Below are 23,186 nucleotides of genomic sequence, written 5' to 3' on the forward strand. Positions count from 1 at the left end.
CGAAGACAAAGGGAATTTCTTCGCCTGCATACCCGCTATCGAGTCCAGTTTTTGTCAAGCCCAAATATTACCCAAGTCGCTTACTGTAATCAGCGCCCCATACAGAGTTGCGTAACTGCATTTGCGCTCCCGAAATCACTGCGTCTTCCACACAAACGTAAACCTTCGTAGGTAATATGTACACACCTGCCATATAGGTCTGTGCTGCAGTGCTGCTGGCTGCACAATACGACACCAACTGTAAAATTTCAAAGTTCCAAGTCTCTTTCAGGAGTACTTAAGCTTCTTCGGCGGCAGAAGCAGCATGAGACAGCAGGTCGTATGCAACGCTCTCCAGCGCATTTCACCTGCAGATGTGGTGCAATTTCTGCGAGCCTTTACCGCCGTTGTCCGCCTATAGGACCGTCGAATTTACCGCGCTGCCGTGCTAGCCAAGAAGGAAGCGCTCGGATGTCTGTTCGGTACTGCACCGAATTTGGAAAGTTACTGCGGGGGCGTGTATCTCGACGCATTCGGCGGCACCAGCGGCATGAGGCAGCGCGTCACTTGAAACGAACGCTCTACTGTGTATAACAGGTTAGTCGTTTTCTATGCTTTTACTGCTTTCTTCGTTAATTTGCGGCTGCTGCTGCTGACACATTTGTTTTTTGCCTGTGCCAGTTTTTTCTGGCTTCCAAACTGTAGCGCTCACCATGACGCGTTGCTGCGCATGTCGGTCTCAGCTCCGGAATGAAACCAATGTCATTGTTTGCTGCGAATGCGAATTTTCTTTCATGTCGTCGAGTGTTCCGGTATGGCTGAGCCCATGCTTACCAGAAAGCATGAGTCTAGTAACAAATCGTGAAAGTGCGAAACCTGTAGGTCGTGAGGCTCAAAATCTAAACGGCAGCTGCACAGAAATGTGTTGCTGAACTGAAAGCTGTTATTTCTGAAATGAGCCAAAAGCTAACTTCAATCCTGCCACTGAATGATAAAATAGACATGGAAAAATCCGTCGAGCTGCTTTCAGACCAGATTGACACTATCACGTCACGACTGAACACCCCGAAAAATGACAAAGAGGTGAAGACTCATATATTTTTGAACAGATGACTAAACGTGCAAGGGCTCTGTTGACCGCAGCAAAGTCCTGGGCTATAGAGTTAGGGTATGACTTTGTATGGCATGTGAATGGGAAGGTCCTGGTCAGAAGAAAGTGCGGTGAATCAGCTATAGGAATCAAAGATGGTGACCTAGCTTCGTTGAGCACCTAAACTTGTGTTGACAAGGTAAATGATTTCCTGCTTGTATCACACCTAACATGTATTTAAGCCCAGATGAATTCAGATGCACCATACGTAACAGAAAAGCCTTTACATTTCTTTCATTTGAATGTCCGTTCAATGCAGTCGAAAATAGATGATGTTGAAACACTCTCGGACACTTTAATGTTTGCGTTTGAAGTGGTAATGTTCACTGAGACATGGTACACTCATGATACAGATGCCTTTGTTTTGCCGTGTTATACGCATTTTTATATTCGAATAGACGTAAAAAGAGGAAGAGGAGGTGTTTGCATGCTGATGTGTCATTTCAAAATTAACTGAACTAAATGAGTTCTTCGAAATTCTCTGTGTACAGTACGAACCCTACATATTTTATGTCCTATATCACCCTCCGTCTATAAATGATGCGGTATTTCTTTCTGCAATAGAGGAAGTTTTCAGCTATGCCAATGATACAAGTGTATGCTTTTCTGGGAAGCGACTTCAAGATAGGTTTATTACATGCCTCAAATATCCGTAAAGAACTCCTCTCTTTAACTGAATTGAATGGTTTTGAATACGTCGTAAATGACCCCACGAGGATAACGGGCACGAGTTATATATTTGTAGGCTACTTCATATCGAATTGCTTACTCGAGCTCTGTCAGGAGCGATCACATGTGTCATCAGTGACCACTTGGTCATATTTATTCTTACCAGAAAAGTCTTTGCATCTTATGCATGTCAGCACAAAACATTTCGTTGGCGTGCGATTAGGTTGCAACACCTTATGCCACTTAAAGAGTCCACTGGGAGATATTGGCTGGAGGTCTACGAAAGCGGTTCACCTGATGCCGCCAATGGGGTTTTTCTTGAGATCTTCTGTCGTGTTTACAACGATTACTTTCTGTATGAATTCATCAGGACAAACAGGAAGGCAAGATAACCATGTCTTTCTAATGAGTTACTGAAAAGGATTAATATTAAACACAATTTATACAACAAATTCTTCAAATCCAAGGACATCGCCGAGTTAAGCATTTTAAGACATACAGAAATGAACTGAAAGCTTCCCTCAAAAAATCTAAGCACCAGTACTATAATAACCTCTTCGAGTACGCTCTGAACACTAATCCGAATACGCTATGGAAGAATATAAACAAAATTTTGCGTCCTTATGTAGAGAAAGATGAACTAAAAGCAATTGCGCCCGGAGATAAATGGCTCTATGCTATGTCAGTAGCCAATACGTTCAATGATTACTTAACAAATTTTGCAAACACGATTGCTACAATCAGTACGCAAGATCCTATTATCTATAGGTCCAAAAGCATAACTTGTTTTTCTTAACACCAACAATTGAAACCAAAATAATATCAACATTTTCGAAGGTGATAAACAGTATTGGAGAAGACGTTGATGGTGTGAACATTAAAACAATAAATTTTGTTACTGAATGCTTGTCTGCGCCACTTGCGTTCATTTTTTAACCTCTCATTAGCCACCGGCGTCTTTCCTATCCTTATGCAGTTTCCAAAGTTTTGGTGATATTTAAAGGCGGATACAAGAACGCGTTTTGTAACTATAGACCTATATCGATGTTAGTTAAGTTTTCAAAGTCTTTGTAGAAAATTCTTCACTCTAAATTGCCTTCCTATCTACACGTAGAACGTTCTGACCTGCTGACAGAGTGCCAACATGGGTTTCGAAAGAAAAGATCGACAGAGACAGCACTGCTGTCCCAAAATAATTAATAATATTGAAAAGAAACTTTTGTCACTGGCTGTATATGCCGATTTTTTCTAGGACTCTCGATTTAGTATATAGCGTCATTCTTTTGCAAAAGTTAGTGTTATGGAATACGTGGTGTTCCCCTCCATTTGATAAAGACATATTTAGCGAGCCGCGAACTTTTTGGGACAATAGCAACTGATCTTCCTGTCTAAAACCAGTTTATATAGGAGTACCTCAAGGTAGTGTATTAGACCCCTTGTTGTTTCTTTTATTTGTGAACGCTATTCAGTACTGCGTAACTGAATGTCGAGTAGCAGCCAATCGTTTGTTGTCACAGCTTCACAGGCGGACTATTATTAACAGACTTAAAATAAACACAACCAAAACTAAATGTATGCTTTTCTTTGCAAGAACTACGCCCTTTTCGCACGCTTTAAATATTCATATATCTAATGAAGTAACTGAGATAGTTAATACCGGGCGTAATCTTTACTGACGGGCTGTCTTGTAATGACCATTTCAACTGTATTCAACGTAAATGGGAATACTTTGTAAATTTCGCTCGATATTTCCTCAACAAGTGAAGCTTATGATATGTAATGCTTTAGTTTAATCGCATATTCTTTATTGTCACCTTGTTTGCGGCACCACCACAGCGCAAAACCTTAATATGCTTCTTACCTTACAAAAAAAGGCCATGAGAGTAATTGCTGGCGTACCTTATTTTAGCGATACAGACGTCATATTTACACGACTTCGCATTGTTCGAGCAACCAGCCTTCACACATTTCGCCTTTTGATTTCATACCAAGTTGCCTTTAAGAGTTCTAACAACTGTTTATTCCAGCTCTCTGATTTGGTCAAAAATATAAACTTTTCTAGCACGCGCTTACCCGAAACATGGTATGTGCCTACTCTACGTACCGCTCAAGTACACATTACCATCGCTCAGGTACACATTACCATCGTTACTAAACAAATTAGAGCAGAAAGGCCTCATGAATGAAGGATTTAATTTGATGCTGAATTCAACACACTGCCCGTTTTGTGAACATTCCCTATGCCTGTTTTCCCCGTAACTCCCTGGGCACAAAATTCCTCAATGACGCCAACATGCTCTCGTATGATGTTTTATTGTTTGTTTATTATAGCTTGCTACTTTGTTCCTGTTGTGTACGTTGTTCATTGTTAAGTTCAAACCAGTATTACATACGCACGCGTGGTTTCTCTTTTTTTTTTGTAAGTAAAGTTCTCTTGCGTGACGTGTGTACGTTCGCGTCATATCCAATTTTGGCCATGTTAGGTGCCAGAGATTTTATTATTTATTTACTTTCTTGTCTTATATACAACCCACTCTAGTGTAACTGACGCCCGTAGATAACTGCCATCTTTAGGAACTATAGGGCCTCATCAAGCTGCTGTTCGCGCAGCTTTTTGCCCTAGCCACTGTCTTTCTTGTAAAGAAAGTAAATGAATTTCAACTTTGCCACCTTCTGGTGCGATTGCGCGGCGGTAAGGTGTGCACCGGTATAGATTGCATCATTTCTTTTTCACCCCGTACAAGCCTCCTTCACTTTTCTTCGTTCCTGCCTGCATAAGCGAGTGCACCAATAAAACTCAGCGCATTGCTTCCAGTGTCGAGGGCCACTCTAAATCTCATCCACGAAATACCGACACGGTTACAATCTCGGAGATCATATGCACTTCACGACCGTCATGGCTGCTTGCTAAAAGTGTATGTCTGCATTCAGAGAAAAAGTAGCTGTTATGGCTGTAACTAATTTCATGAGAACAGTCTTCGGAATCGCGAAGAATATGCAGAGCTATATGCAGCCAGTTAGTCATTCCGGCTTGTCTCATCGGACGCTTGTGTGGCGACATTGCCGTCGATGAGGAGAGTTCAACATGCACACAAGTTTTGCATCTAACAGCAACGCCTTATAGAACGCTGGGTCGAGTTGAAGCTCAATCTCGTCAACGCTGCCTGAGCGTGCATACTTCTTGCGTGAGTGCACGGTGCGCAACGGGAGTTGAGCGCAGTTCTCGTGGACATTGAATTACTGTGCGAGTCGATGACTCTTGAGGCAAAAGTTTTCCTTCATCAGCAGTGTGAGCACAATGCTGCCCTTGCTTGCATCAGATGGGTTAGACGAAGTAACTGTAGGGCTTCAATAAACTTCTTGATGTTTTCTACCGAATCTGTGGTCATTTGATCACTCGATTCTTGCTATTTACTCCTCCCGTTAACGTTCGTTGCTGAGGCCGCTGGGTGTTCCTCCGACGATGACCTTCAAGGATCATCCAGATGAGGAGCGTGGTTATTGCAGCCTGGGATCCAGGCGCACTAAATGCGGCGCATGGAGTTAAAGGCAAAATTGCAGCTACTTCCATCATAGTTCTCATACGGCGCAGGTTCCCGTTTTCTAAAGCGTAATGCCTTAACATTGCTGTCTAGACGGCGCCTGCTGTGGCGTAAAAGTCAGTTTCAGCTAATCGTGGTGAAGGAAGCATATATACGCGGGGTTCGACGTCCCAGTGCTGCTGCACTTAGGCTACGAGAGAGCCCGTGCTGAGGGACTCCAGGTTAAACTCGACTACTCGGGATTCTTTATTATGCGTCCACATCGCACAGCACAAAGTTGTTTTGAATTTCGCTGTCATCCAAATGCGCCGCAGTCCGGTATTTTATCCCACAGCTTTGAGATCAGCAGCCGAACAGCAAAGCCGTCGAGTCGTTGTGGCGGATCATACTCCATCGACAGCACGGAGTGCCATAGTGTGAACATGATGACAATAAACACCGCTCACGCAAGGAAAGATATATGTCATGATTTAGGCTTGGTGGCCGCATTCAAAGCAGCGCTCTTGCTGTGCACTTCGTTGTATAGCTTCTCGGTAACCACAAATCAGCCTAAACTATGCACCCGATTTTTGCAACTCACGTTAGCTGCCGCGATCGCTTTGCGGATCTGTTGCTCAGTACTAATTCGGCTTGTTTCCAGCCGTGCCGGCCGCATTTTGATAGTGATGAAATGATAAAACGCACCTGTGATTAGATGTTGGGACCCATTAAAACGTTAGTTGAGAGAAAACTGACGCCAACCAATATTTTTAACTTTACCCAACGTTTCGGGACCAACTCTGTTCCTTATTTAGGGGTGATTAAAGTGTTCGAGCAGCAGCAGCGGGTTGCTGCCTTCGCTCTCCCTTTGTTAGCACGTGGCGCAGTCCATTAACGTACGCGGAGGGGAGCATTCCTGGAGTCCTGTTCATCGCCTCCTTTGTGAGTTGGATGTGCGATGACTCGACATGTCGCCTCTTGAACAGGTTTGGCTGCTCGGCCAAGCTTCCCTCCGCGTACGTTAGTGGACTGCGCCACGTGCTACAAAGGGAGAGCGAAGGCAGCAACCCGCTGCTGCTGCTGGCACCGAAGAAGGGACCGACTTGGTCCCGAAACGTTGGGCACAGTTAAAAATATTGGTTGGCGTCAGTTTTCTCTCAACTATCTCAAGAACCCAACCAGACGGACTTCCGTCGAAGATGTTTTCGTTCAAATCATTAAAACTTTGACAGAATCAATCTGGAGACCTAAACTACGGTGTGCATGCAATGTTTCTTTGCTATAGGCTAGGCGCGGAAAGTTTGGTCACTCCAGTCGTGCGTTCCACACATGGTGCATAGCGAGTGAAATGGATATTCACTTTCATACTCGACTGCCTCTTTTATTTAGTTCATGGTAATAAGGCCTGTAAAAAAAGCGAACAGAAACAGAGAAGAAATCGCAGGGTTGTGCAGTCAAGGGGTGCGCATATTAAGGATAGCTGCGGAGATTCTTGCTCTGTCCGAAAGATGCGCCGCAGAGTGGAGTTGTGCTCCATATCCGCCGCTTGAAGGGCATTCTGGCAGAAAGCAACATTTTCTGCATTTCGTTTTGCATATTCCATCACGTTTCATGATTTCACGCTGAGTATGCAATGCGACAAAAAATCCCCACCAGCGCTGCAGCTTCAACACTAAAGCACTTCTGATAAATGGATGCGCCTGAGGAAACTGTCAAAAATGTCCAACCCAGTGGTCGGTGCTAAAATGTTAGCGCTTAAAGAAACAACTCCTGTTATGTGATTTAGTTCTGTTAGCGCGAAGCCGGGGAGCAGTCACTTGAAGGCAGTCTCTGGTGCTTCGGGTGGCTTATCGCCTAAAGATAAAATTGACGTTTGCTTTAACGACGCACGATGAAATAGTAACTGTAGAGAAGGGTAAATTGCGCGGTCAGATTGCTCTGACCAAGAAAAAACGGAAGGAAACGATGAACAACGTTGAAGACTTGAGGGAAGTGTGCGTCTCATGGCGAGGTCGCATTGGCGATAGTCGTCAGGTTGGTCCATGCCGGGAGGCCCAGGTTGATGACATTGCTGAAGAAAATAAGGCTGACACTAGAGACCACCTTGACGAATATGGACAGCCAGAGCTGCGAGGGCAAGAAAATGGAGGAAAGGGAAGGCGAACGTTGTGTTAGCGTCACTTCCGAGTTATCACGCGCGTGTACTGCGTCTGAACAAATAGAGGTACGTGTGCAATAGAGGTACGTGTGCGTAATAACAGAAGATGCTACTTAAATGCGCGGCAGAAGCTAGGATTTTTTTTTTTGCCACAGAGGGTGCCCGTGGTGCGCGTGCAGATCTGTTGCATTGCTGCTGCTGCATCCAGATTGTGCATCAATAGACCAGTTGTAAAGGTCAACATGAGTGTCGAGGAACTGTACACCTGACATTTGAAAAAAAAAACCTTTACAGTCTGAGCAGCGTAAAGGTTTGGGCAAGTTGTTGCGACGTGCTCTGGGAGTGGTGGCACGGCAGGGAAAGACGTAGACGAAGGGAAGAAGGCAGACACACAGGAGCGCTTGTGTACGTAGTACTTTCCTTCGTCTTCGTCTTTCCCTGCCGCGCCATCTCCCCTCCCAGAGCCTTCACAGTCGTTGGAATGGCACCTAATCCTTTGGAAGTACAGAGCAGACGCTTGAATCCCGGTATATCTGCCTGAGTATGTTTGAAAGCTTGATTTTTTTTTAGGTAAAGGGCTTGCACATAAATTTGATTTTAGTTGGTTAACGTTAAAATGAAGTGGACAGCTTTATTTGCCCGTGGAAGCAGAGTTCCGGTAATTTCGAATCTAGACCTTTCATAAGCAGGTTCAAATGGATCGCAGATTTCGACTATTTAAAAAAGCACGTTTGAAACCTTGCGGATGTGTTGACGAAGGCGGGCGAGAATGGCATTTCAAAAAACAGTATATTCGGGCACAGTTAATTTTTGTGAAGTCAATGTTTTCAGCCTGAGTATTAGAGAGTTGATATATGCTCCTACTCCCGTAGCAAACAAATTAATGATAAAATGAAAACGTTTGTTCATTCTTGATGCTGTAAAGCCCCGTACAAAATTAGCCGGGACGCGGGTGCGCGGGAGACAAATTATCGCTGCGGTGGCTCCCCACCGATTCAGCTGCTAATTTCTACCAGATGGGGCAGGTATGTCCCCTCGTGCTTGTAGGCTTTAAGTGAACCGGCTTGCTTGACCTCATTAAAATGATATTTCTTTTTAGCGTGCAACAGCATCACATAAATAAAATGTCAGCGAGCTGATAAAGCGATACGTGTTCCAAAAAATTGCAGGATTGCACTTCTCTGCTTAAGAACGAAAATGCGAAAGTCTTTCCCTCTCCTGTCTTTCTACTCCCATTTCGAACTTTTTAGTTTTTGTTTTTATTTTAATGTCTGTAATTTTTATTTTGTTTTCTATTATATTTTATTTTTGTATTTTCATTTTTAAATTTTCATTAGATATACGTTGCTTATCAACCGTTGCTTATTCAAGTTTTACATTTTATTTTATCTACCACACAGGTTCTGATTGACAGTTCGTGTGGACAACTTCCATCTACAAACTTTCGTCTGCAACTTCCCTCCACGCCAGTCATGAGCCAAGAAAGTCTTACGCCATAATAACCATGATGAACTAGTACGTGTCTGCACCATATTAAATGCAGTGGCCACGAAGACCAGCATATCCCGTCTTGCAGCGTTCCCATAATCGCTGATTAGCCAAGAGAAAGAGGAGAGGACAGAGAAAGCGGTATTTTGCTGCGGACAACTAACCAGCTCGGTGTACTCCACGTCGGTGTACTGGTGGATGAAGATGAGCGAGAGCCGCGTGTACGGGATGAGCAGCACGTACTGGGCCTGGACAACCACGGGGAGCGCCAGGTACAGCTCGTGCTGCCGCAGTTCATCCGCCTGCGTGGGAACGGGTAAGCAAGCGATTAAGGCCGCGTGCCAGCCAAAAGTGGAGTCGCACATACCCCCTTCAATTCTGTCCGGCTTTTGTGTCTCCGTAGGCCCCTACATATGTTCTAAACTTTATGGCCGCGTCTTATGGGCATTTCAGAGGTCTCTGTCTATTCAACGGCCAACTGAGCGCTGCTTCACGGATCGCTTCAACGATCGATAACCGAGTGAATATCTCGCGGAGATGAACTCAAAATCTTGAAGGCATCCCTCGAGAACGCGATGTCCTCGGAACTACGTGCTGAAAAACAACAGAATAGTATAACTGACAAATCATTACTATGAAACATTAGCAACTATTCTTGCCAAAACAATAAACCATTTCAATACTTTTCAATGCCAACAAAAGTTTTTACGGTTTTGAGGTTAAACTTAGACTTTTTGCGTTCGTTGCCGATTTAATATACTGGCTCCAGAGGGGAAGCTTCCACGCGGTGTGGATTCGGCCTAGCGAGTGTATATGCCCCATAAACCTCGCGTGCTTTATACTGCACGCTTGTCGTATACGCGGTTTTTAGAAAACATGCCACATCTGCAGCCTGATTGCCAATGGAAGTCAGGCATGCAGCATATTCACTGTCTTCCCACAAAGTAAGCTATTCAAGAACTGTTTAACAATAGTGGCGCTCTGAAGAGTGGCAAAATACCTCCAAAGTTTCCTCAAAAGCTGATTATTTGTCATTTTAATTTATATACACATTATGTCGTGCATGTATTAAACTATGTAAATGTCAAAAGATGTTACACATCTGTGTGAGCCCAGAAATACGCAGACGAGAGCATGGAGAAAATTAACAAAGGGATAACTGTTGGAACCACCACCGCAAAGTGTTCTGTGTTCATCCATGGCACAAGAGAGAAATTCGCTTGGATTAACGATGACAAGCCGAAAATTTCCTCGGGTATGACGAGGATATTAAACGTAGGTGGCGCCACTAGTATTTGGTGGGAGGTTATCGGACCACTCGTTGGCGATCACTTAACCAAGTATCATGAATACAGCTCCTTTAATTCGATATTCTCGAAAGCCCTCGACTCGACAACCATTTCAAAGGGTTCTATGACAAGGGTATTGCGTCCATTCATTGCCTGAGTTCAGAGGGGCTAGTGATAAGACGTGAGGGAGACGGGGGGAGAGAGAGGACGGGCATGATAAGCACTCATCCTCTAAAACGGAGCACATGATGCTCATTCTCGCCACTGTGTACAGCATCAAAGACCCAGAATCGCCATAGCTACTCGGCCGCGAAACCGGCAAGTGCAATGGTTGTGCTCCTGGACTTCAAAGAATTCAAAGGGGAAGTAAATCCAGAAGAGCAGGCAGCGCCGGTTCGAAGCAGCGCGACATTGTTAAGGTATCGAAAATGTTTAGCACAACGCGTGTCTTATGAAGGTAAATAAATAAGTGCTTCTTGGTAACTTGGCGTGCTCCAGAGCGGACGAACCAACCCACAATTTGAGTGGCGGCGCCTAAAATAGTTCCAACAAAGACGAAAAGTAAAGACAAATCTATGCCAACTGTTCATCTTCCCGCCTTCACCTCGTCTATATTCACCTCCCTCACCTTACGGATATCGCTTTTATATATACATTGGCCTCTACATGGACCCCTTGCAAGTCCAAGAGAGTCAAGAGGCAGCCACTGACTGTCTTCTCGTGGCAGAAGAACTTGTCCCGTCTTACCAGGCTCAGCATGTCAGGAACGACGCGATCTCCGAAGCCAAAGGACGTGTCCACTTCAGCAAGTACTGCGGTTGTAGCCAGAAGGACGAGCTGACACCAGAAGGGCGACATCGAGCGCAGGTTTCCCATCAGGACCTTGTCGAAGATCCACGATGACACACCGGATATCTGCAGAACACATATAAAAAACCTCGTGCCAAATGTCAACGTTAGTTCAATGCTATGAACGGAAACTTCGCACGTAAAAAAAAATCGCCCTGGTCCGGGGATCAAACCCGGGACCACCGCATGTTCAGGGCAGTCGCTCGGCCAGCTGAGCTAAGCTGTACGGCTAGCAGATGGCAGGGCAAGAGTGAATTGTTCAATAAGCAGAAGTGAGAACGGTGTTACTCAAAATAATGTTTTGAGGAATTCCCCGAAGTGGAATAGATATGTAATAAAGGAGTAATTGCTCATTAATTACTCACTAGACCAACAACGTTTCCACCTCGAGTTTTTGATAAATTTCCTCTCGTCCAACCATCTGCTAACCGTTCTAATCTGATTAGCACAGTTGGTAGAGCGATGCCCTGAAATGCGCAGGTCCCGGGTTCGAACCCCGGACCAGGACAAATTTTTCTTCAAGACGGAAGTTTCTGCGAAAACTGCGTAGTAGTCCTTTGCAACCGCACAGGGCTGTGCTTGCTTGGTTGCTAATGAGTGAATACCCTCTTATTACGATCGTCAACGTTAAAAGGAAACAAGGAAACCCGGTAGAAAAGAAACGTTAATTGCGTCAGTCGTTGATCCACCAATAAATCGGCCTAAGAACAACGCGGCTTCTTTTCCTTTAGTAAGAAGGTGGAGTTAAGCGAATGTTCTGAGTTTGCTCATGGTATTTCGTATTGCGTCTTAGTCGACGCAATTGGCAAAACCCAGCTACATACCTAACAATTCTGGACAAAAGCTTTTCTTAAAGCGAAAGAGTTTATGAACGCAATTTTTTCATATATTTCAAGATTTCACTATAAAAATTCAATATATCTGCAGACCTGCCGTTGACAGGCTTGTATTTTTTGCTATCAACCTTTCTGCTATCGTCAAAAGCGTTCCCCATTGATTTTTTGTGGCAGTCTTTATGCTCGATGCGAGTGATGGAATAACTTTCAAAGAAATATTTTGCTATACACATCAGCTGAATGGACCATTACCTTCAGTATTTTTATAACAGCACATTTCAATTTTCGAATATTGAAAATTTTTGTCTGACAGTATTGAACATGAACTAACCGAGATTTAGTTTCATGCAGGAAATCTCGCAGAGCAATGTTCGCGCAGTGACTATTGTTTTTAGGCTTAGCGTTAACTGCCTTGCGCACAATAAGTTCTATGAATGATAGCACTTTTTGTGGCCGCAGAGAGCGGACAAAGAACAGTGAGGCTTATAGTATATATGAGTGACTGCCACTTGCCCGAGACAGGTGCGTGAGCTCCGTCCCTCCGGCGCGCATGAAGATCATGTCCCAAGGTACGCAGCTCATCATGAGCGGCCATGTGAGGCTATGGTCGGTCAGGAAAGGGTTGCCCATCTCCCTAGGCACTCCAATCACCAGCAGCACCAGCATGTATGTCGTCAATGTCAATTCGATGCTGCAGTTTGTGGGAAGGAAGAAAAATCATTCTGAAGGACACCGTACCAGGTTCGCCAAGCAACCGCAACGTCACAGCGGTGTACTCTGAACAGCGCGCACATTGCATAAATTTCGATGACGCTCGTGTAACTAGAACCGAGGGTAAACTGCTTTAAACATTTCCTCTGAAATAGTGGTGCACAGAGGTTGATGTCGCTGCGGAAATACTTGGTCATCAGGGGTATTGTCCACGAGGAGGGAGGTCTCTCAGCTCATCCTGGGCCTTATTCGCGACGCTTACCTCTTGAATGAGTGCTGATGCTCAGCTTCGTTACTTGAGGGCGGCTGGTTAGGCCTAATGGGTGAGGGAGGAGGGACTGTGGGCAACACAGATCACGGGCTGATGCTCGAGTTCTGTCCGACTCGCATGGCCTCTGTACGTCGGTTCCGACGATCTGCCTTATTACAGGCGACGCTCAGGTGGGGCGATTGTCGACAGTTAGCCATAACCATCATGGCTAACACTTCTTGTTGCACCCCCCCCCCCCTTCCACCTCCCTACATACATATTAGCACGAAACCATGAACAGGTCCTTGAGTCCCTGAGTCATCGACACTTATGACACTCACGTGGCTGGCTGAAACGAAGTACCTTTTCGAACAAAAGTTGTTGTTTTACGACGCATCAATAAGCGTTGACGAAGGAAATGGACGTGAAACTTTCGGACCTTCTTCAATAAATCAGATGAAGTTGGTATTAGTCTCTTTAATGTAAATTTATACTTAAACTAAAAAAAAGGACGACAAGACATTTTTTTAATTAGAGTATGGATTTTATTGCGGCAACAATTCACGAACAGTGTGTGCCTACGACCATAACCACCCTTTTCCTTAGAGGAGAATTCTCTCACCTGCGGCGCCACTCTTACCGCTGAATGTAATCATACGATAGTATATAGCACGCTTACCTGAATTTACCAGTTGCGTTTAATCCGAATGACAGCAGGAATGCCGCGAAAATCATTACTGCAATCATTTCCGATTTCCTGCGATGAAAAAAGCATAATTAAACACAAAGAAGCGCGGAGCGTATGCACAAGCTTAGGAAGTACGAATAAATTAAGAAATGTTTATTCTCTTAGCCGCAGGTTTATAAGAAAAGTGCGGTACGGTATATGAAGCTTAACGTCCTCAAGCTGCACGTGGCCTGTGAGGGACGTCGTAGTGAAGGGTGGATTTCGACCATTTAAGAGTGACCTTGTGCGATTCGTGATGTACAGCATGAAATTCTTACGTGACATCACCAAGCTGTTCACGCTCCTTCAGGAAGATCTCCTTCAGGGCCAGGTTGTAATCTCGATCCATTTGCTTGTCACTAAGGAAGGAGAAGCCAAGCAGTGGGAAGTTGAAATGCACGCCCTTTCGTCGCCCTGGCACCTTTACGCGAAGTGATAGAAAATATGAAGCCTAGTTTTTTGTCGCGAGCGCGTGCTTGAGAGAACACACTGCTTTTACTGTTACGACGTGTCGGTTAAACACTTGGTGCCACTATCTCAAAAGGCACAGCGAGGGTCTGGTACTAGACAGAAAAATGATTTAACAACCTGAAAGATCTGTAAGCGGAAGCTTTGCGGACTCTTTGAAAGCCGTTAGGTAGACAGCTTTCCACCAAGAGGGACCTTTTTGATACCAGGAGATGTAGGAGTGTCGTTATGTTGCCATCTGTAGAATTCGACGTGCGCACTAACAAACTTTATGCCTCCATGCTATTCCTAACAAGGCAGAGCATCAACACACATTGCTTACACTTGCTGCAGGTAGAAGCGGTAAATGTAGACCCAGAAGATGACAGCGGTGAGCACAGACATAGGGAACATGAAGAGTAGAAACACCGTGCTCGTCATGGGGCTCTCCCTCTGTCGGCTGAAAAATGCAACACAATGTATGTCCCTGCAGTTCACCTAAACCGAACAAAAGACCTAGCCTCAAGACCGTACATCAAATCGTTTAATAGATGTTTTTGACGCTAATAAACGGGTGGACTTAATAGTGATGTCGCAAGCCACAGCGTAACTTTGGAGTTGTCGCAGATATTTCATTGAAAGTTTGTACGCTAGATAGCAGGGAAATATTACGTAACTTGCTGCATGATCTCTTTAGTTGACATATGTGAGATGTGCATTCCCTAAACGAAAAGGTCAATGTCGCGCTCCAGAACTACATTATCAGAGGTGAGCTGGAGAGGCTTCATAGTTCATCAGGCTTGAAAGAGTGGAATGTATGAAACTTGAAAGTAAAGCATGCAGTCTTTTGCGCTAGCATCAGAAATGGGGACGTAATCAGCGATTAAAATGGCTTTCAGGCTTATCAGCGCACAGCGCTTGTTGCGGAGAGTAAGATGGCGTCATCTAAGGTGGTGGTACATTTCCAACGCAGGCAAACTTGTCTTGAAGAAAGAAAACCAACACCTCCGAAGGCAAAGCCCAGGGAGCTTTGTTTGGCGGCACCCGACAACGCAAGGCAGGGCGTGGACGAAGGCAGCGCAGATTTAAAAATCTCACATCCGTGACGTCATCATCGATGGAAATAAAAAGTTTTTGGAATGGAATCTCCGCACTTATCTGACGCTGTGAGGAGAAGCCTAAGCTTTAGCCGGCGGTTATGTCATCATTCTAAATGCTAGCGCAGAAAACTTGGCGCGCTTTACCTACAGCGTGCAGAGATTAGAATTCACTTCAGTACCACGGAGTTCTCAAAAAGGGTTCATCTGGCCTTTAATATGCCTGGATTACAGTGAGTTGAAAAAGAAATTTCCTGCGCCAAATGATAAGGCATATCGCTACACATGACCAGACTTCCAGCATTCCGGATCGCCAAGAGTTTTGTCAGATTCGTGGACTGTAAAAATACGTCTTGTGACAAGGCGTGGCGGGCTCTGCATTTCCATCAGCAAATAACAACATATTTTTTACTTATTGCATAGCAAAGAAGCATAAGGTGCCGTTAAACCAGCGTCGAGCATGCGCTATAGCTCCAAATTGCTTTGGTGTGCGCCATATGAGAGAAGGCGATTCAGCGAATCCTGGAAAACGTGTTTTAAGAACAGTCTCGAGTATATATACCGGAAAAAGTGCTACAGAATTTAGCAAAACGAAGCGGCGTCGCTGAGATTATATATAAGGTGGCGCATGCGAACGCGTACCTTTTGAACTCCTGGTCGACGATGCGCTTGGTTCGGCCCGTGATGTAGCTGCATTCGCTCGCCAGGATACAGGTGTAGGCTGTGCCAACCATCAGAGCCCTGTGCAGTGCAGTGTACGCACTGCGACCGCGCCAGAAGAGAAGCGCAGGCCCAGTCAGAAGAAGAAACTAAAGGCGTGCACAAAGACCGTTTCATGTTTCGAATCACCTCGTAACCAGACGGGGCCACTATTTCATTCACTGCACTTCTCGTACGATGCTGGGCAGCGTCGTTGCATTCTTCTGGAGTTTGGCGCAGTGGCTGAGCTAGCACGAGTTCAGTCGAGACAAGAAATAAATCAGAGAGCCGTTGGAAGATAAGCAGTAGGTTCCCACGGCAAAACCACTAATGAAGGAGTACAAGGAGACGTGGGCAGGGCATCGTTCGAAGCACGAGAAACCCAGAGTGAAATATTATGTGAAGAACGCCTAAGGAAATTGGGGACGATGGAAGGCGCGCAGCTAAGACATTTAAATACTTGCACAGAAAGAGCGTTGACTCACAGTGGTGGGAAATGCAGCGGCGCAGTGAGAGCTGGTTTAAGCAGAAAATTTATTTCAGGGACGATACACTACCGTTGCATTTGTGGAACGAGTGAGTAAGTCTAGTGGCATGGTGTTGGAGTGATTTGATTGAGAGAGCACTTGAGCTCGAACAAGATCAGCCTCAGGCAGCAGCACGTATTTCAACAGTGCAATGAAATTTAGCGGGGTTGCGCGCAATATATGATATGGTATAATATATTGGGTCTAATGACAGAGCGACACATGGGCTATGAGACGCCATAGTGAAGAGCTTCAAATAAATTTCGACCATCCAAGGTTCTTTAACATGCACTAACATCGGACATTACGAGAGAACGAGTTGTATTTCGCCTCCATCGAAACGCGGCCGTCGAGCTCAGCAACCGAGTGCCCTACCCACTGAGCCACTGCGGTGGGCTGCATGGAAGTAAGGTCACCGCACTCCGAAGCACTGTGCTCGGGGTATGACATTGGTGTTGTCAAGTATTTAGATCGGAGTGAGGCGAAAAAGCCGCATAAAGTTTCCTTCATTTCAGACTAAATAAGTTGAACTTGGCCTGCCTTCATACGATGACAGATAGTATTTCAAGTCACTGCTGTGCCTATTTGGGAACTGGCTTGAGCGCGTGTTAAGTGGTTCAAAAGCGACATGCTGAATAAATGATGGCGCTCACATTTTCGCCGGGAAGTGAGGCAGCTGTTTGCCAAAATTGCTCTCTGCAAAGTAAGGAAAGAAAGACAATTGTAAGCCGTACGGTAGCCGTAGTTTCTAACTTAGTTTCATGTTTTACATCCCAAAAATGATTCACACCTTGAATATTTTGATTCTAGATTTTATACTATTAATGATTGAAGCATTCTAAACATTTCTCTATCAGCCGCATTTTCTGGCTGTCAACGTGGCGAGGTTATCAGTCGGAAGCCGACAGGAGCGATTTCAGGGCCCGTCGCTTTGTCTCTAGCAACAGTAAAAGCCCGGCTTTAGTCTCCGTCGTCTGTTCAGAGAGTACACAAGAGCATAAGACCAAAGCGAATTGTTTTTACACAGCGAAAACTTTGAGGAAGCTGTGCAGCTTTCCATTGTTGTAGTTTGACTGAGATTGGGTAGATGGAATTGTTCCTTTGATTGCAATCTATTCCACCTTGGAGAACTCCTCTAATTTTGCATCAAGCTTGTTAAGAACTACACTCTCCGGGACGAACACAGACATTTGTCTTTCCTTTCTTTTTTTGTTCGTCCCGTAAAGTTTAGCACGTAACAAGCTTCATGCACAAACAACTATGCTCCGTCCTCGACACCTAATTTTGCATTATACTGAAGCGTATTTAATAGCGTTCATGCTTTCTACAAGCAGTGCGTTCGAAAGCGAGCTCTGAAAAAGGCCCCTACACACCGATAAGGCGCGAGTCGATCTCCGAGACCACGGCTCCCTTCGTGGGCGGGATGAGGCCGAAAGGCTGGAACACCACGTTTGGCGGCGACTTGGGCAGCGGAGGACCGGACAGGAGCGCTGCTGAGGCTTTTTCGGCTCTCTTATGCGAGACGCGTAAGGACGACTTAGGTCCAGGCGTAGAATTCGGCTTCGGCACAGCATGCTTCATTTCTTGCTGCCTTGGCTGGTCTGCTGCTTCTGCTGCGCCAGGACGCCGTTTATTTGCGATTATCATTCACGAAGCCGTTTAACAAGCATCAATTATGTGTGTGTGTGTGTGTGTGTGTGTGTGTGTGTGTGTGTGTGTGTGTGTGTGTGTGTGTGTGTGTGTGTGTGTGTGTGTGTGTGTGTGTGTGTGTGTGTGTGTGTGTGTGTGTGTGTGTGTGTGTGTGTGTGTGTGTGTGTGTGTGTGTGTGTGTGTGTGTGTGTGTGTGTGTGTGTGTGTGTGTGTGTGTGTGTGTGTGTGTGTGTGTGTGTGTGTGTGTGTGTGTGTGTGTGTGTGTGTATGGGGGGGGGGTTACCGCTAGTGCCTCTGGGAACTTGACAGCATCCCTTCACATGTCCTCTGTTCAAATGGCGCCAACTGGGAGCGTGTACAAACGAACTATTATCATTTGATGTTGGATGTGGCAGCCCAAACTGGATGAAGCCACAGGAGGCGATACAAACAGGCATGAAAATTACAACACAAACAAGGAAATTTTTTTGCTCAAATGCAGTCGATAACTTGGCCTTGCAGCCATGCATCGCCACACTTGCGACAGGAAGTGAAGGGTAACAAAATTCGCGACTTGGGGCACACCGAGGGTGGTTTTGGAAACCTTCCAGCAGTGCCGACTTTAAAAACCCACATGCACTGTCGGTAGCAAGCAAACACGTATCGAGTTAAACTACAACAGCACTTCATCAGGACCTACCGAATAGAACACCTGCGGCAGCCAATCGTCTTTTCAGCCTCAAAGATTGGCAGAGTCGGAAACAAAAGGATCTGAAGGTACCCCCGCAGCCCCCCGAATCTACCTCTATCCTCGCCCATCTAAACTTCCTACGTTTTCCCTAGTACCTAAGAGGTGAAGTTTTCCTATATACTGCTGTCATAGAGCGGGCAAGGGTCAGGAGGAATGAGAGGCTCGTTACGCGTTCATTTAAAGGAACCCAACAGTCACCGAATCTAGAAAAGCATAGAGGAGTGCTTTTTTCGAGGGGAAGGGGAGGTGTGGGAGCTACTTCGGATCCCATCAACGCTGTGTCACCCTCGTGGATTCATTCTTCGCATCATTCTTCTGCTTTGCAATCAATTATATTGCAGGTAAAATTAATTACGCTACTCAATGCCCATCGATAAACACTACAAAAAAAGAGAAAAACTTGGCTCCGCCTTAATGATATGAGGCGATAGCGTTAATTGGTCCCTTCAGCTGCCGGGGTTCCTCTTTGCGATCACTTCGCAGACACGGATACTGTTCTGTTTTTTACCACCACATAACGTTTACCCTATCCTTAAGAGTACAGTGCGATAGCATTAAAGATCCCTCCCGCATAAGCACTCCTTCTCGGTCGCTTAGGTTCTGCCTACAGGGCCATATACGCAGAACTGGTCATTCTCTACATTGCATTCATATAGAGAGCGGAGAGTCCTGTCTCGTGCTCTTGGCGCATTGGTGCAGCGGTTAAGCGACGTGCCACTGCTGCGGCAGGTGGCTGCTTCAGACTCAGCCAGTGGTGGGACTTGTGAGGCACATATTGCTCTTCCCGAGCAACCACTCGCGACCAATCATTCATTTAGCTGCCACCTGCCGCGGTGGGCAGTTTGCTCACTCTCCGGCGGACAGGTTGTGATGACGTCACATGCTCACGTCACCTAGATGCCAGGGGGTCCACCTGCTTTTCCGCTCACAACGCCGCCGAAGTAGACGACGCCGAATTTTCTGCAGAACGGGGATCTTAACGCTATCGCGTCAAAATTAAGAGAAACGCATCTTCCCATGCTTTACTGGCTTCAGTTACTGTTGGCTTCCTTCATATGTATACGCGGTCAAGACAACGAAACCGGTGGAATGGCTGTGGCGTCCAAAATTCACGGAAAATTTACGTTCCGGGCAAAGCAGGCAAGTAAAAGTTGTGCCGTTTGTCCACCCTTCGGAGCAGGAAGTTGTATGAAAGAATTTTTAAAATAATTTACGTGTTCTCCTAAAATTTAAAGAGAACTAATAGGAGCACGACGACCAGGCAAGCGCTAAAACCCCAGAAGGTGCGCTTGCATTTGCCAACAAAGTACTTTCCAGCGCGCGGAATTATGTCTCTATTGCCAAAATGTCACGTGCCCGTCTTACCCGCAGGAGGCGTTGATGCAACAGGACACGTGTCCAGGCCCGCGCCGGTTGGGGGTTTCAACCTTGACTCTGTCTCAGACGGAGCTGCGAGAGACGACGAGTTACTCGAGCACCAGCGTCGCGTGCCCGTCAGTGGCATGCGAACGAGCCTGCGGGCGCTTGAGAAATTGAACATCTCGCCGGGTACGCAGTATGCATGTGAAGGGTTCCGGGAACCTCAGCGCTTGACCTGTACCCTGGTAAATGTGGTGGGCCTCCCGCGATCATCTCGCCGTTTTTATGTTGCGGAGGCCTGTTTCTACAGCCCAGGATCGAAGGCGCATTTAGATAGGTGAATTTTTCTTCCGCATAACAGCGGCTCAGCTATGACTTCAGGCGTGACGATTTATGGAAGCACTCCACAATTGGAGCGGCTGCCTGGCACGACAAAACTGGTAGTTTATTTCTTAGTTGCTCCGGTGCTTTGCTGTACCTCCTATTGCATCGATAAAAATGCCACTCCAGAAACCGCTCCGACTAGAGACGTGTGTCTAGTTTTCTATTTGGCCTATGAGCGTTTTATCGGCCAGTACAATATCTTGTTCCATAATACACCCAGTGTTTTTGTTTCTTGCAAACAATTCACAAGGCTCAGCCAGTTAGCTTGTTTGTCGTAAAAATGTCCTTACTCGTATTGTGGGAAAATGCATGAAGTAACTATGAGTTTAGTAACATGTGGGCAAATATCATTTAAAGACAATCGTCAATATAAATTAGCTTAAGGTTGCAGTTTATAATTACTTTAAGCGCACCGGAAACAACAATTATACCTAAAGCGCCACGCAAGCCACTTACAGCAGCAAGCGGCTCAATAGGCTCGAAATCAAGACAGGCAGTATTTTAAGTGATTCTGTACTCGGAAGGCAGAATGCTTTTCATATTCTTCGTCAGCCCACGCACCTGCAGACGTTGAGGCGACAAAAACAGTGCCGCTACCGGCGCCAGATGATGGTTCTACCGCCGTGACGATCTTTGGCAGAACTGTGACAGGAACAGCGTCCGACGAAGGCTCCGGCGCCGTGGTGACCTTGGCTGAAGATGAGAGTGAGGATTTCCGAGTTGGCTCGTCCGCAGACGGCGCAGAAACCACTGCGTAAGCCAACGGCGCACCTGATCAGGTGATACCTGATACCTTATTTAATATCTGCTGCGGGTCCTTGGACCCAAGATATTAAACTTATTTTTGGAATATGGAGGAGTGCTAGACGCCCTCTGGCACGGGTCGGCCAGGTATTGCACTGCCTCCGGGATCGGCCCGGGGCCTATGGACATATTAGCGCGCGGCTTCTATTCTTTCTATCTTTCCTCTCCTATCCTTTACCTCTCCTACTTTGAGCACGCGGCAGCGAGCGTGGCTCGGCTTGAGCCAGTAGGCAGGCCCGCGCACCTTCCTTTTCTTTCTTCCTGTCAACAACTGCAGCAGCAGCACGCGCCGAGGAGCGCTTAGAAAATAGTTCGTCCTTCGAATCTTGAATTCGGCGCGACGTATGAGAGGAGGGTGAAGGGGGCACGACGGCTGCTTGTCGTGTCCTCTTCTTTTGGCCTCACCTCGAGCAACGCGCCAGATGCTGAACGGTAACTTATACCAGCGCACCCAACCATATTTTGTTCACATAATGAGCTCCAGCACCCAGCGACCGTAGTTGTGCCCAATGCTTACCTGGGTACTATGCGCAAGCTGTTTACAGCGGCTGGCTGTTTGGCTTGATGCTGAAAACGGCTTGCTCATGGTAACAAAGCATCTCCAGAACCCAGACACGCTTCGTCCTATCAAGCGTTCCCGCGCCTAAACACCCTTACAAAAATATGTTTAGGCAGTCTATATACTGTCCATAGACTTTTGTCTATAAAGTCTATAGACTTTCTATAGACAAATCTTAAAGACTAGCCTATAGGCAATACAAACCCAATAAACAGTCTACAGACGATCCATATATTTATGGCCATACAATTTTAGTAGATTTTGTCTATAGACAGTTTATAGACTATTAGCCGCCGCACTGGCTCAGTGCATGGTTATGGCGCTCGGCTACTGACCCGAAAGACGCGAGTTCGATCCCGGCCGCGGTGGTCGAATTTAGATGAAGGCGAAATTCTAGAGGGCCGTGTACTGAGCAATGTCAGTGCGCGTTAAAGAACCCCAGGTGGTCGAAATTTCCGGAGCTCTTCACTACGGCGTCTCTCATAGCCTGAGCCGCTTTGGGACGTTAAACCCCCTAAACGAAAAAGAAAAAGTGTATAAACTATGACAAGGTTAAAGGAAATATCTATAGGGAGGCAATAGGGCCTGTAAGAAGTCTATAGACAGTTTATTGACCATTTTTATAAGGGACTGCTTGCATCTTAGACAAATACTCTGCGTCTTACGCACCTGCGGAAGTCGGTGCGACGGGGCCTGCGTCTGAACTCAAGCCAGGCGAAAGTTGTGCCAGCGGGGCGATCACAGGCGGACATGCGTTGTGACCAGCGTGCGGTTCCGACACCATGAGACTTTTGGGCGCAGCTTCGAGGGAGGACTTCCGCGAGCTCTCGAGCATCGAGTACGACGGGAGCGCTGCGCCAGCATACAGCACGCCAGCCGACGAGTGCTTGGTGAACAGAGCATCCCATTTAGTGCGCACTATGAGCTTGTGCGATGGCCGCCAAAAACATGTGTTGTACGAGGACTCGAACCCTCGAGAAGCTTTCTTTCTGGTGTTACAAATAAATGCGGACATTTTTTGTTGACAAATCTCGCTTCTCCATGTCATGAGGATGACCGGCGGCACGCGAAATAGTAGAGCAGGAACTACAACCGAATGCGGTACATTGGGTTTGTTGGCACGCATTTTTCTGAAAAATGACAGCAGTGCGAAAAAACAGGTCAACGGGCATAGATGTGGAGAGAAGAACGAGCGTTGAATTCCCAACAACTTGCACTGTGCCCGTTTCCAAAGTTTATACGCTGTCTGAGCCCAGGTTATCACCTACGCATGCGCAAATAGACCACCTTATGACAGAGACCA

General features: G+C 46.1%; 2 protein-coding genes across 2 annotated transcripts; both read right to left on the bottom strand.

Moving 5' to 3' along the window:
- Positions 1-6,437: 6,437 nt before the first annotated feature.
- On the bottom strand, positions 6,438-11,148 carry LOC144120476 (uncharacterized). Its single transcript, XM_077652901.1, has 3 exons — positions 11,002-11,148; positions 9,130-9,267; positions 6,438-7,446 (listed from the first exon to the last, which is right to left on the bottom strand). Exons 1-3 carry the CDS (start codon positions 11,128-11,130, stop codon positions 7,321-7,323), a joined length of 393 nt encoding a protein of 130 aa, XP_077509027.1. The 5' UTR covers positions 11,131-11,148; the 3' UTR covers positions 6,438-7,320.
- A 1,264-nt stretch (positions 11,149-12,412) lies between these two features.
- LOC144120475 (uncharacterized) lies at positions 12,413-18,041 on the bottom strand. Its single transcript, XM_077652900.1, has 7 exons — positions 17,771-18,041; positions 17,051-17,093; positions 15,814-15,933; positions 14,418-14,534; positions 13,906-13,986; positions 13,580-13,657; positions 12,413-12,630 (listed from the first exon to the last, which is right to left on the bottom strand). The coding sequence occupies exons 1-7, from the start codon at positions 17,976-17,978 to the stop codon at positions 12,423-12,425; spliced, it is 855 nt and encodes a 284-aa protein (XP_077509026.1). The 5' UTR covers positions 17,979-18,041; the 3' UTR covers positions 12,413-12,422.
- Between the last annotated feature and the right edge of the window lie 5,145 nt (positions 18,042-23,186).

Source organism: Amblyomma americanum, chromosome 2 (genome assembly GCF_052857255.1).
Source record: "Amblyomma americanum isolate KBUSLIRL-KWMA chromosome 2, ASM5285725v1, whole genome shotgun sequence".
NCBI lineage: Eukaryota > Metazoa > Arthropoda > Arachnida > Ixodida > Ixodidae > Amblyomma > Amblyomma americanum.